Source organism: Cibotium barometz, chromosome 44 (assembly GCF_041138505.1).
Source record: "Cibotium barometz isolate CiBa-2024 chromosome 44, ASM4113850v1, whole genome shotgun sequence".
NCBI classification, from domain to species: domain Eukaryota; kingdom Viridiplantae; phylum Streptophyta; class Polypodiopsida; order Cyatheales; family Cibotiaceae; genus Cibotium; species Cibotium barometz.
In genome coordinates this window covers 29975150-29989415 of record NC_141089.1, presented here as the reverse complement: position 1 = coordinate 29989415, position 14266 = coordinate 29975150, and the positions used below count along the sequence as shown (strand labels likewise).

At 43.1% G+C, this 14266-nt stretch overlaps 1 protein-coding gene across 1 annotated transcript in view; it reads left to right on the top strand.

Moving 5' to 3' along the window:
• The first annotated feature begins 6479 nt into the window (after positions 1-6479).
• Positions 6480-14266, top strand: part of LOC147613184 (FAD/NAD(P)-binding oxidoreductase family protein) — a 47318-nt gene continuing 39531 nt past the window's right edge. The window contains exons 1-2 of the mRNA XM_086782448.1: positions 6480-6660; positions 6835-6934. Of these exons, the coding sequence (XP_086638574.1) occupies positions 6597-6660; positions 6835-6934 (164 nt within the window). The 5' untranslated portion in view covers positions 6480-6596. The remainder of the gene's footprint in view (positions 6661-6834; positions 6935-14266) is intronic.

Sequence of the window (14266 nt, the reverse complement as noted above, 5' to 3'; positions counted from 1 at the left end):
GTTAAACATAATTCAAACCTTTCTTGTACCTGAGACTTGAGCTTGTGAAAATCCCTTGAATACTACTATGGTTAGTGTATGTGTAGGTTTTGGTGAGCCCCTTGAGGTTTAAGCTTTACTCCCCTCAAGTTAAGCTTGTCGTCAGTTAAACAAGGTGTTGGATGTGTGTTATCATGGGTGATCTTTGAGTTGGTGTGTTGCAAGATTCCAAAAGCACTCTTGTGTGCAAAATTACTGGGTGTTGTGGAGTTATCACTCCTAGTTGTATAATTTCCCTTCTTACTCTCTCAATTGTGAAGGTATGGGTGTGTGATTGTGGAAAACATGAAGACCTATATCATGTGCCTCTCTCTTGTATTTGAACCCTAGGTGCAATGTATAAGGAGTGAAGGCTTTTAGATGGACATAGTGGGTTCGTTTCGGACAGAGTTCTAGTGGTTTGTGTTGATCAAGCTTCATTCATGGATGGGAAATGTTACCATTCCCTTGGAGTTACCTAAGGGAATCATAGATACTGGGTTGTACAATGATGATGAAGTAGATTGAACCATCCATCCATCTTGATGTATTATGTATAAATAAACACTTGCTGTTAGTTCATATACTTAGAGTTTCTTTTACAGTTTTAATATATCCTCTTGAAAGCTATTACTTTAGTTTATTTTCCCTATACATGTCTAAAATTTATTGTCCCTCTGGAGGGTGGAAGTGAAAAAGCATTGATTGTATATATCTTGTGGTTGGGAGTTATGGTATTATCGATATCCCATAGTGAAGGTTGGGTTTGCTATAAAGGCTCTTGGTTTTGTCCTACTCAACCTAACAACGGGTTATTCATGTCGACAACAAATTTGGTTGAGGCAAAGCACTCTAGCATGAGAACAAGTGTGGGATTTAAAAATCTCATTTCCTTATATAAAGCTATTGGTGCATACTTGTCCTTGGTAGTTTTGCAAAGCTCGAACTACAATGCATTCCTTAACAAGAAAGCATTAGAACTGGTCCACAACTTGAGGGCATATGAGACAAGTTCTGTCGTGGGGAGATTGCTGCAACATCTGGTAAAAAGCTTGCTAATTTAGCTTAGTTAAGTAATGGAAGAGGTAGGCACAAACTCTCCTGAGATGCAGCGTGTTCACAGGGAACAATGTAGTGTGCAATGCAAGTACCCCATGTTGAATGCTCCTAGTGTTATTCTTGAGAAGATAGTCATGGGCCAGAGTACATGACCGTAACAGTAGTGAATGAGCGAGTGGACCCACGTGTGCTAGAAAGACAATTCAATATAGATGTTGTGGAGGCAAATGTCAACAAGAGCTTATGGGCTATTCGAAGAATGGAACTGCATAGCATGGTCACATGTTTTGGACTATTGCCAGAGAGCAAGATGAGGTGTGAGAAATTGATCAACCTTGTGGGGAAGTCAATAGATGAGGGTGTCCCTGCACCTGGTTTTTGGGGTCACCCGTCATTACCCTGGTGGTACAATGGAGAGTTTTATATGGTTCTACAACTCCACTAATACACACTCGTCGGTTGTGGATACATCCCAGGTCTTGGGGCCACCGGGTCTCGCTCCTGGCATGTGGCTGATTGCTACAAGAACAAGTATCACCAATGTTGAGATTGAAAGATCTTCATGGGAGTGGTTTTGTTTTGGAAAGAGGAAGCTCAACCTCTAATAACCAAAGAGATCACCACACCACTCCAAGGTCAATCAATGATGTGCGTCCTAAATATAAAGATGGCAAGGTAGTTGGATGATGGAGGGAGTGTTAGTATACACTCAATGCCCGCCTCTTAGCATGTATCTCACTTTGATGTATAATGCACATTTGTTAGGCCCCCATTATGAGGAGTAGCTATGGTGCATATGACTTTAGTGGGAACCCTGGCTCAGACGCCAATGGGGTCATTATTGTGACCATTGATGATGGTTATGAGATGGTCAGGGGTACAAGCGTTAACATCTCCCCGTATGAGGAATATTCCCGCAGATACCAAGTCCATCATTAGTGGGCGATGGTCGGTGGGCCGCATTCTTGATGCGCGGCGCGGTGACCGTGTCTATGCAATGTAACTACGCGTCTACCACACCGCCTACAGTACTATATATGGACATGGTTGCCATGAGCTAAGGCATCCAATGCTTGTGAGTATCCACCCCCTTCTACACCTTGTACATACTCCATCCAGAGTCTGTCTAGATTGCCATCTAAGCTCTATTGAGAGCGCACGGGTGGTCAACACCATCACTTGTACCTCTTTGGTATAATCAGAATTTTAAATTCTCTCCATTGTGTATCTATTGCATTATCTATTGTGCTTTGTCTTGCTATCTCTTTCCGCTGTGCCATATTCTTATAGGGATAAGTTAACTAAAGAGTTAATTGAAAAATTAGAAAAGGAAAAAAATCTCTCAACTGAAGTGGTTTGGGAAGCAATCATCTTATACAATGAATCACACGTATTTTATATCAGCACACGAAGGGATTAGGCACCAAGGGTGTAAACTATTTGGTCATAATTTTGGAGCTCTCTCATTACACTTGTGAGGACTTCAAAAGCGGGAGAGCAAACACCTTACTTATGTGCCTTTGTGTTCCTACAAGTGCTCAACTTGGGTGCACAAACTCATTCCTTCATGCATCAAGTTGCTCTGTCTAAGGTGGAACTATTCCAGGCCCTATTAAGACGCAAGTCTCACACTACACCTTAACAATATGTCGTGATGCTGGATGGGACATCATAATCCCCTATAGAAAAGAATAATTAGAACAAATTAGCCTTATTTTGTGGCATTGGACGGAAGTAAGTTTTGGGCTTGGGGGGTTTGTCAGTTGTTTAGTCATTTATGTGAAGAGTGTATTGAGGATAAATGAGCCTTGTTTTGTGGTGATCCACAAAAGTGAATTTTCTATTTTTGCAATGACTCTCTAACTACTTTGGAACTCTAAAAATGTAAGGTCCCTCCCAAGCCATGTATGTGTCTCTTTTAATATATATTTCAATAAGGAAAGAGAGTGCACTTAGAGAAGAGTGATACAATAAGGCTAGAAACATTAGGAAAGTGTTAGAATAAAAATATTAGCTCCAAAAATCCTAAAAGAAATAAGAAGACAAGAATAGTTCTATTAAATAAGAGATAAGTATCTTCAAAAATAGAAATTCGAATTTAGGTGACAGGAGGTCGTATTTAGAGTACTTTTACTTATTTAGAGTCTATGCATACTAAAAATGTGGAAAAGCAATGCGTTTCTAAAGATAGCGCGTTTGTGGCTATATACAGACGTTTTTGCCTATTCTACCCATGTAGGCTTGTAGACTAGATGCCTTTCGGTTCTTTGACTGGTTATACAACCATATTCTGAGTTTTTATCAGAGAGTTATGGTTGAAACAATTTGCCGATTCTGTCAGGGTCTCTACACAGGAAAAACTGTAAGAAGGCAGCAAGTAGCCTCATGGTAATCCTAGAGCTTGAGATGTATATATCCCTTCATTCGTATCTAATATCTTAGAAGAGAAGGTATGGTAATCCTAGAGCTTGAGATGTATATATCCCTTCATTCTTATCTAATATCTTAGAAGAGAAGGTTAGATTGCTATGGTCTTTCGGAGGAAGAGACCAAAACTCCATAGCTTTTCTTTTAAAAAAAGAATAGTATGCCGTAGCCCTGCAAGAGAAGGCTATTTTGCCATAGACCTTCGAAAGAGAGAAAAGTCAGAGTACGAGTAAGAGGAGATAAATCTTGGGGATGATCGGATAATTTCAGTCGTAAGAGAAGGTATTAGAAGACTCTCTATTCTCATATATCAAGTTCTGAAACTCTTATTGTGAACGAGCAAAGACAACGATAAACGATAAATTTCTATAAGGTATATATATATATATATATATATATTCAATTATATATCATTCTATAAGGTATATATATATATATATATATATATATATATTCAATTATATATCATTCTTAGGGGTTGAGGTATGGCCCTGGCTTCTCTATTAATTGTTAATAGTGATCTATTTGATTGATTTACTAGTTAAAGTTTGTATTCTTTTAAACAACAGCATATGCCTTAATAAAGAACGTCTTATCACAATCTCAAGTTGAAATGCTAAAATCTTTGTGAAAAGGATTGTTTTCTTAAGAAGGTAACATGGATTCTAGTCCTATGGTTTAGTTGAGTAAATGGATTGTTATCTTGGTTAAATTAAGATACAGGTACAACTTCTCCCTGCCTTGATGCTGCCCCATTCTTGTGCTTATGTAGCCGGACGATGGAGACGTTAGTAAGGCCCGGAGAGTTGACCCATGGTATCCCTCATACCATTGGGAGAATGAGGTTCACCGATTGAGGCGAGTGATTATGATGCTGCCTAGTTCTGAGGGCCCAGGCTAGTGCGGTGAATTAGCCCACCCTAGTGCGTAGACATCCCTCTGAGGGGCGGGAGGATCAAGCGACGGAGCCTAAGGGGGCGACAGACCCTAAGGGGGCGGGAGGATCAAGCGACGGAGCCTAAAGAGACCCGATACAGAGCACGAGTTGGTGGCGAATTGCCAGGAAGTAAATCAATCGGATGATCAGGTGGTGATCAAATGGCTAGAAGACGTGTGCAAAGCCTCTCCTAGCGAGATAGGTCATCCGCATTGGAAAATGACTTGGTGTGCAGTTTACAGTCCATGAGTGCTGCCCATCCTTGAGAGCTAGAGGGAACCAATGGTGCTCGTATTATAGGAGATATGTAAATCACGAATAATCTAGTTGTTACCATGCACAACGAATGGAAAGAATGATAGGAGTAGCTCTTCAGCCCATTAGCTTTACTAGCCCCACCTACAACTGGATCAAATACTAGTCATGTAGTAATAGACCCTATGTAAGGCCTTTCACTCTAAAGTCTTGGAGACTGAAATCATCACTGGTACTAAAATTGGTAAAAGAGTATTTCTTCCATGAATCCTTTATATGCATGGTGACCCAACTACCATTTACCATAAGACGGAGATAGTTTCCCATGTGTTGGCATTTGGCATATCAATAAACAAATAACAAGGCTAAACCCAATCCCTAAATATCTTGGGGTTGTATTTGGTGACTCCATTGTTCACTCATGGGTAATTGTATGTTGCGTTGTCACAAGCATGGTCTCCTCATGCTGTGAAGGTGTTACTAGGATAATGCTAATGTAGAGTCTTCATTTGATGATCTTCAAAGTTATACACCTACGACAAATAACATTGTTTATAAGGAGATCTTGAAGACTTGACAAGTCAAGTTTCGTATTTAGGTTCTGCGTTTTGATTAATTTTGTTGTGATTTCTTTTTTATACATATTTGTCCATGGTAAAGTACTTATTTTTGTTGTTCATGTTTTGATAGATATGTCAGGGGTTATCTTTACATTGGACATACCTTTGTCAAGGATAGTAAGTTAGTTACTCTCTATATTTGTATAACTTTTCTTGATTACAAAGTATGAAACATGACATTCTATACTAATATATGTCTGTATACAGAGTCACCTCTATGGTCAGCTCTTATTACTACAAGTCACGTAGAAGGGATTATGATCAATGCCTATAGGGATGGGTAAGTATAAGTGTAATTATAAGGCCAAAGAGACATTGTATAAACATTTGTTAAACTTATGTATAAATAATTATGGAACCTATTTATTATGTTTTGATTTTAGGATATTGCATGACATTGATACATTTATGGTGAGAGTTGTCCACGAAGGCATGGAAATGTACGGAATTAGTGTTTCGGATGAAGAGTGGGGCGTTTATTTATTTCGGAGAGAGAGATGCTTTGCATCTTTTGAGGGGTATTCAGTACTTGACTTCAGTACTTGACTACTGGTTGTTTCTTACATCCATCATGATCATTGGTATTCGTTATGAGTTTCATACTAGAGCTCCTCATGTACCATCCACTCAATGTTCTATTGTACAAGGTAATCTTGATTATGTTTTTTTATTATATATTTTTTGAGATTTTATTTATCATTGTATCATTTGTGCAGGTCCTTTTCGTTAACTGATAGTAGAACATGTGGGGAACGGATCACCGCCTTACAATACAGAGCATATTATGAGACAGATGAATGGTCCTTCTTGTAGGGAAAGAATTCAATTTACTGATTCTGATATTACTGACTTAGATTAGTGACTTATAAGGATATATATATATTATTGACTTAGATAATTTTGTGTGATGCATTTTGAGAATATGTGATATTGGTCCTTTCTTAAGTCTTTATATGCTACATTATTATGATATTTGTTCTCGTTATAAATCTATGTGAAACATGGATTAATTAAAAAAATATATATATATGAAATCACTTGAAATTATGTATTGTGTTTACTTAACATGGCCTAAATCTTCAAAAAAAAACCAAGCATGTTTTTTTTCTCCAATAATTCTATGTTGAAGTGAACCCCAGCTGCCGTACTCCAATACTAGTCCTATCAATGCACATAAGTAGAATATACTGTAACCGTGGGAGCGAACGCTTTCTGGCAGGGTATTTCCTCATCACTAACTCAAATTTCTCGTACATTCAGGTTCACTTCTGCAGAGGTCAATGGCTTCGTCATATCCTTCAACCACTGTGGCAGACAAGCTCGTGGCTGTAGTAGGCGCTGGAGGTGGGTTGCTTCCTGCCTTTTGCATTTTGCATTTGCTTTGTACTGGTAGTGCCGTGCTTTTGCTTTTTGCTTTTGAAGCTCTTCCCAGGGCTTTGAGTAAATGGGTTGCTTTTATGCGTTTCATATGGAATAAAAAAACAAAAGCCTCACCATTATCCTACACGGATTTTGCAGTGGCTGGTCTTGCATGTGCCTCCAGGCTAGCTGAGCAGGGTTTTCCTGTCACAGTTTTCGACAGCGGCCGTGGCCCTGGCGGCCGAATGTCTCAACGTAGGTAATGTCACGCCCCTACAAGAGAAAAAAATGAGTTTGTCGTACTATCTTTGAAAAATAAATATGATTTGCTGTACTATCCTTAGAAAGATAGAGAGTATAATATAGAAGTTTTCATCACATCATCTTAGAAAACCAGTAAAGAAGCCAACCCAGCACAAAACCATTGGCAATTTTAACAATGTAAGGGTCTTAAAAGACATCTTCTCTGCCCACCCATCGGATGGGTGGGGGTTGAATGGTGGAGATTCCCTGCAAGGGTTATTGACATCTCCTCTGCCCATCCAATGGGTGGCAGGAGATCCCTCGCCCATGAGGGGCGGGCAGGTGAGATCTTCCCTTTTTGCGGTTCTCCTAAGATAGCTTGTGAGTCCCTAGTGGCGTGTCAACCTGGGTGGCTCCTTTGCCCATTGTGATGAGAAGTTTCTCTCTCAACCCGTTCTCTTCTTGGCTCCCACTTTGAAAGCTTCTGTAGCCACCACCAAAAGTTTGTGTGTCATGGTGAGCCATGCTGTCCCACAATAACTCAATGAACTCTATCGCCTGTGTGATCTTTAGTGTTCGATAACTTAATCTGATCCCTTGGCATGCCTAAAACTCGATGCGCTGCAGAAGTTTTTTTGGGTTAGTTATTTGGCGTGAAATATATTTAGGAGATTGGTATCCTGGCAGGAGTGGAAGTTCCTACAGCCTTTGGGTGCGTTCCTTGTCTCTACTGGTTTCTTGCCCATCAAGTTGATAAGGGTCAAAGGAGTGTTTGTGTGCTTTTTAATTGTTAATATGATGTTTGTTGATGGGTATAATAGATAACACGTATGCCAAAGCATTGAGATGGATGACAACACATGGTATATTCATAGACGCATTACCACCACTTTAGTATTAAGAGCGCTGATGTGAACTACGCAGCCAAGAACTACATGAATGCTATCAGAAATGACATCTGGCAGTTATTCAAATGTGCTGTTGAGAGGCTCAAAATATCATATAAAACCAATAGAAGAGACAAGACGTTACATGCATGCGGAAGTGTGCTTGCTTATGCCCTAATTAACATTGATTAGGAGGTTGATTAACACTAATTAAAGACATAATCACATAAAGCTGCAAATATACACAAAGATCAGAGAATCAATCTACTGTATATTGCATACCATGAATACGGACAATGGTGACTCAGAGTTAATGCAAACATCTGGAAAAGTTTGGGTTGTTCCCAGGATGATATGGCTTCTTGGGAACAACCCAACAACTCTCCTTTGCTTCTCTTGACTTGGGCTCTCCTTTGCTTCTCCTGACTTGGGCTCGTCAGATTTGGCGTATAGATGATTTCTTGTGCCCCTTAAGATTGGTATCAGAGTGTCGGATTTTGATAGAAGAAAAGTGACAATTTTTGATCTCATAAGGGCGTCATTGTGAAGAACCTCATCATCGTCAAAATTTTCACTCAGGCTTGCATTTTATTCATCAAGGCTGTGTTTTGCAAATTCTGTACTAGATAGCTCATGTGTGTGCAAGGGGGACGCTCAGCCATAGGGCAAGAAAGAGGGTGAAATGCACCAGGTAGAGGGCGGACAGAGCAAACAAGCAAGGCAGCTTGTTGGTGCTTCAAACGCAGCTAGACATGTGTCACGTGCATCCCGCACTTGGATGCCACGTAGACATTTCTGTACAGAAGGTGCAGGACCTGGGATGGTGAACTGGTCCCATGTGAGCCCAGTCCGGGACGAGTCAGCCAGGGATCCATCTCAGTCGTCCGAGGTCAGGTGTGCATCGTCCTGCACATGAGTCCAAGGTCAGGTGTGCATTGTCCTGCACATGAAGTAGTGCCAGTCCGCGCTGTGAGTCTCCCTCTGGAATGATGTTAGATGTGCTGTGTATCTGGTTTGCAACTGGATGCCAGGCCTCTGTAGGCATGTAGTTTGCATGTAGAGATGGGGCCAGCCCATAGGGCTACCCCAGTGCAAGGATTTGCAGCTTGCATACTTAGTCTGGGCATGGGGGAGGTGTAGAACCACCCCCAAGGGGCCAGGAGGGCCCAAGATATTGCCCACCAGCCAAGGCAAGGGCTGGAGGGGCAGTCGGCCAGCTCCAGAGCTTCTGGACAGGCAGCCAACAGAGATTAAAGCCCTAAACAGCAGGCGGCCAGGTGTGGGGGGCAGTCCCACACCCATGTGCAGCATGCCCAGCAGCCAGGGTGCTGTCCAGAAGCATGCGCAGGCTGGACAGCAGGGATTACAAGTGTGAAAACACTTTATTAAAGTGTGTGAGTATTTTATTAAAAAATACTCAGTCGTGGGCTGTCCTGAAGCTAGCCGACTGCATGAAGGGAGTAGTATAAAAGCCCAGCCCATAATTCATTGTAGTCATCTCATAATTCACCAAGAGCATCAAGCATTCAAGGGCCAGGACAGCCAAGGGTTTGCTAAAGCTAAGGGGTGAAGGACTGAAGGTCAAGGGCAGGTTTTCCAGCCAAGAAAAGGTCAAGTACTTTGTATTTGTTTCAGATTTACATCATTCTAATAAAGCAAATACACCATCCGTGGTGGGGTCCCTACAGAGGGTAATTGGGACCCAATACTGTGTCCTTCTCCATCTCCCCCTTCTCTCTTTATTTTCTGCACATCGTCTTTCAGTTTTGTGCGTTAATTCCGTCGCGAAAAGAGTGCTGATTTCTGAGTTTTGAAGTACCGATCCTTCTCCGAAGCTTCCGCATATTATAGTGGTATCAGAGCTCACTTCAAGGGCAAAGATTCAGCAAAGAAAACCAGAAAATTTTTTCGCTCGTGTGGTTGGTTTTTAGACGCCGGCGGACTACCCTTTTCGGAGTGACTCCTGTCCCTCGAAGGACGGTTGGTTTTTAGCCTCCGGAAGTCTCCCACACAGATAGTGGATGGTCAGATTGCGTTCCGGAAAGGAACTGCATTTTCCCGCTATGGCGAACTTGGCGACGAGAGAGAACCAGAACCATGGGACCAGAGTGCACCAAGCAGCCCAGCTAGGGCACGCGGCTTGAGTGTACAAGACATGTTCCAGCAGATGATGCGAGCAATCGCAGACCAGACAACCAAGTTGGATGAGCAGAAGGCGCGGATTTTGGCTCTGGAGGAGCGTTCTCGCTCTCCAGCGTCGCGTTTTCCATCTCCTCCTCCCTCTCCTTCCGTACCCCAGATACCAGATCCTCGTCACAGGGACCCTCTCGAGGGGTCACAGCCGCAGCCAAGCTCCTTGCTTGAGATGCAGATGCGTGCATTGGAGATTCGACAACGAGAAGACGAAGCCATGCGACGAGTGGAACACGAGCGTTACCTCAGAGCTTTGGACGCTAGATTGACACCGGCGACGCCCTCGAATCATTTTCCCGAGAAAATGAACTTCAGTAAGTATAATGGTAAACTCGATCCCACTACTCTGTATTCATGGTTACATCAATTTGAAGCTTACTTTGCCGCAGTTAGGAAATCAGATATTGACAAAGTGATCTTAGCCAGTTGGTATTTGGAAGGTGAGGCCATTCCTTGGTGGACTCAGTGGGCTCATGCCCACACCAGATCAGGTATGGCAGCTTATGGGTGGGACGAGTTCGTCCGTGACCTTAAGCAGCGGTTTTTACCGCCCCACTACCTTGAGCGACTCGAAGACGAGTTCAGGGGTGCGCGTCAGAATGCGCAACTAGTCCTTCAGTTTGCCAATAGAATTTCGACCTTGTGTCTACAATTAGGCTTATCTGATGCGGACAAGAAAGGGCAGTTTTTGTATGGCCTGGACACGCACATCCAATGGGAGGTGCGTATGTTTAGACCAGCCACCTTTGAGGACGCACTCTCGCTTGCGCAGAGTGCAGAAATGAAACACAATGGTGGCAAGCCCAAGACTTCCCAGCCGGCTTCTCCCAAGGCTAACACCTCGGGGGGCAAAAGCCAGAACCAGACGGGGTCTTCCCCAAGACAGAGCCCGGGAGCCTCTGGCTCCAAGAACTCGAACAATGCGTCTAAGCTTACTCCAGACCAGAAAGTGGAGGCAGGCAAGACAGGTGGCAAGTTGAGTGCTGAGGAGCTTTCTCAGTACAGGAAGGAGGGTAGATGTTACTTTTGTCACACAAAAGGACATACTTCTCGGGATTGTCCGAAGAAGCCTCCAAAGGCCGCCGCCGCCTCCACAGCTTCCGTGGTGAGCACTGCTCCCCCACAGATCCCAGTGGCTATGTAACTTGGTTGAACACAATGCTAATCAATACACTTAAATACACTAAGATTTGAAGGACACTTGCTCAAATACAAGAAGTAAATTGCTGAATTGACAAGAGGCACACAATGAGCCGGAACGGCCGACCCCTCCCTTGAGTAAATTGTATTACTATTGGAGAAATTCAATACATAGCTTCACGGGCATTCATTGCCAAATCCTCCATGCCAATGCATATGAAATTCAGCATTTAGAAAACAATGGTATGTCGATGTAGATCACCAAGGAGCTGCCTTGATGCCCGGCCCGACTTCAGTGCCCATATTCTCTACCATTGGCTCTATGTTCTACCAAGCAAGGTAGCAACATCTTCAAGAGCACATAGGACAAGAGAAATACTACACAGGGCGGCTAAACAAGGAGTCCTGCCCTTCTACTGAGTAAGTAATGACAACACATTGTCCAATTAGCTTACCAGTCTTCATAGAAGTTGTTGCAAGCGGAAGCCTTCGCGTTGGAAGCTTTAGAAGTGTTGATATCTTCGATTTGCCGCAATCCTTCGCGACAAAAGTCTTCAAGAGGATGAAGGGAACCTTGGGAAAGCTTCCCCTATGGTTCAACTTGAGAAAGGAAGGCTGAAATTAGGGTTTTCAGCAAAAAGACCAGAAATTACAGCAAAAATGAGAGCTGTTTTGCTGAATTTCAGTCATTGGGAGTGAGTAGGAGAGTGATTAGCACTTGGAAACACTCTTGGAAGCTTGGAAAACACCCTAGCAAGTTGGGTATGGCTATGGAGAGCTTGGAAATGGAGAGAAATGGTGGAAAAACAGAGTTTTCAGCCTCCAAAAATCCTCATGAAGAGAAAACACGAATTTCTCTTAATAAGTAAGTGAATTGGGGTCCAATCAGGTGAAGGGACATGGGGAGATGCCCATTTATGAGTAAAAAGGGAGGATCAGGTCCTGGACATTGAGTCTTGTCCGCCTCGGGACTTCAGTGAGTGTGAACTTGGAAGCGGTCATAATTTATAAGTGACTTTTGGGCGCCCAAACTTTAATGAAATGGGAACGCACTCACTTATAAATATTGGCTAAGTCCTAAGGGCTATTTGAGCCTAGATTGGGTAATACTTACCACCTGTTCACATGCCACACAACCATGTCAGCAGATAGTTTCACACGCACGGTTCACGGGCGGGCGTCCCCTAGCCCGGAACTACACATAGGTCATGCAGGCATGAAAACAGCATGCAATTTCATTTGCAGGCAAGCACATAAAGATGCTATGCAATGCAGCATTGGCATGAGCAATTTCCGTTCATGAAACCATATAAGACCAGGCGTTTCCAGGCAAGTATACGCAATACCAGACCCAGTGGAAAGCCAATCCTCCAGGCGTTTCCGGGCATGTACACAAAGGCACAAGTCCCAGCGGAAAGCCAAGTCCTCCAAGCGTTTCCGGGCATGTACACAAAGGCACAAGTCCCAGCGGAAAGCCAAGTCCTCTAGATATTCCGGGCATGATAACATCAAGTCCCAGCGGAATATCATATCCAACTATACAGCATGACACGTGTCAATCACCTGCATAGGCATATTCCATAAGCCATGGACACCAATCCAATATGTACATAGTGTGAAAGCAAGAGTGAACCATTTGGGTGGCCAAATGGTGACATTCCCCCCCGCTTCTAAACAGTTGTCCGCAACTGAAATGCATCCAAATATGTCTGAAGCACATGCGGGCAATCTTTGAAGAACTCTTCATCTACCCATTTAGCATCAATGGGAAGATAGTTCTTAAACTTCACAAGGTAACGCCTCACAACTTTGCCTGCAGCAAGCTTGCGTTCCTTGTGATACACAATCTGCTCTGGCTGCAAGATCTCTTCAAGCTCATCCACTTCTGGTGGATCCTCAATGACCATTTCACTGGGCTCCGGCCCTACATACTTGCGAAGGAGACTCACATGAAAAGCATTGTGTATGTGCCAATGACTAGGTAATGCCAATCTGAAAGCCACTTCATTGATCTTCTCGATCACTTGAAAAGGTCCATAGTACCTAGTTGCAAGCTTAGGATATGCACCCTCTTTGCCAGGCCTCTTTGCAAGTCTTGCTTTCTCAAATTTCAGCAATACCCAATCATTCTCTTTAACATCCAATTGCCTTCTATGCTTGTCGGCAGCCTTTTTATGCTTGTCTTGTGACCTTGCAATGGCTGTCCGCACCTGAGCAAAAGCAATATCCAAGTCTCTTACATACTCATCAGCTGCAAATATCTCATCCTTTGTGCGAAGGATGGGTGGCAAAACCACCTTACCATAAACAATCTCAAACGGGGCCTTTCCCGTAGATGCATGCACCGTGTTGTTGTATGCAAATTCCACAAGCGGTAAGTACTTCTCCCAAGAAGACTTCTGATCCGCCACATAACATTTCAAGAGATCCAACACGGCTGAATTTGCAGCCTCACTTTGCCCATCCGTTTGAGGGTGATAAGCTGATGAGAAGTCCAATTTGGTGCCCATATTATCAAATAAGGCCCGCCAAAAGAGACTTGTAGTCCTGGGATCTCTATCCCCCACAATGGACTTCGGCATTCCATGATGTTTGAACACTTGTGCAAGATATATTTTAACCATATGCTCAGCTTTGATGGTCTTTTTGACCGGCAAGAAATGAGCTTGCTTGCTAAACCTGTCCACAATTGTCCAAATTGCATCATTACCCTGTTGGGTACGTGGCAAGTCCATAATGAAATCCATTGTAATACTTTCCCATGGCTGCGTGGGAATAGGCAATGGCTGAAGCAGACCTGGTGCCTTTTGCCTGTCAAATTTGACCTTTTGACAGGTGATACATGCACGTACATGTGCCTCTATGTCCTTCCGCATACCTGGCCAAAAGAAATACCGCTCAATCATGTGCGTAGTAGGCATTATGCCTCTATGACCAGCATATGGAGGAGCATGGCACTCATCCAAAACCTTTTGCCTCATGTCAGACACTACACATAGGCAATTATCTTTCATGAGATAACCCTCTTTGATCACATATGAGGCATGTGCATGACCAACCATCAAATCAGCCCAAATAGTGGCAAAATCAGCATCCGTATGATACAAATCACGCATGGTAGACAAGTC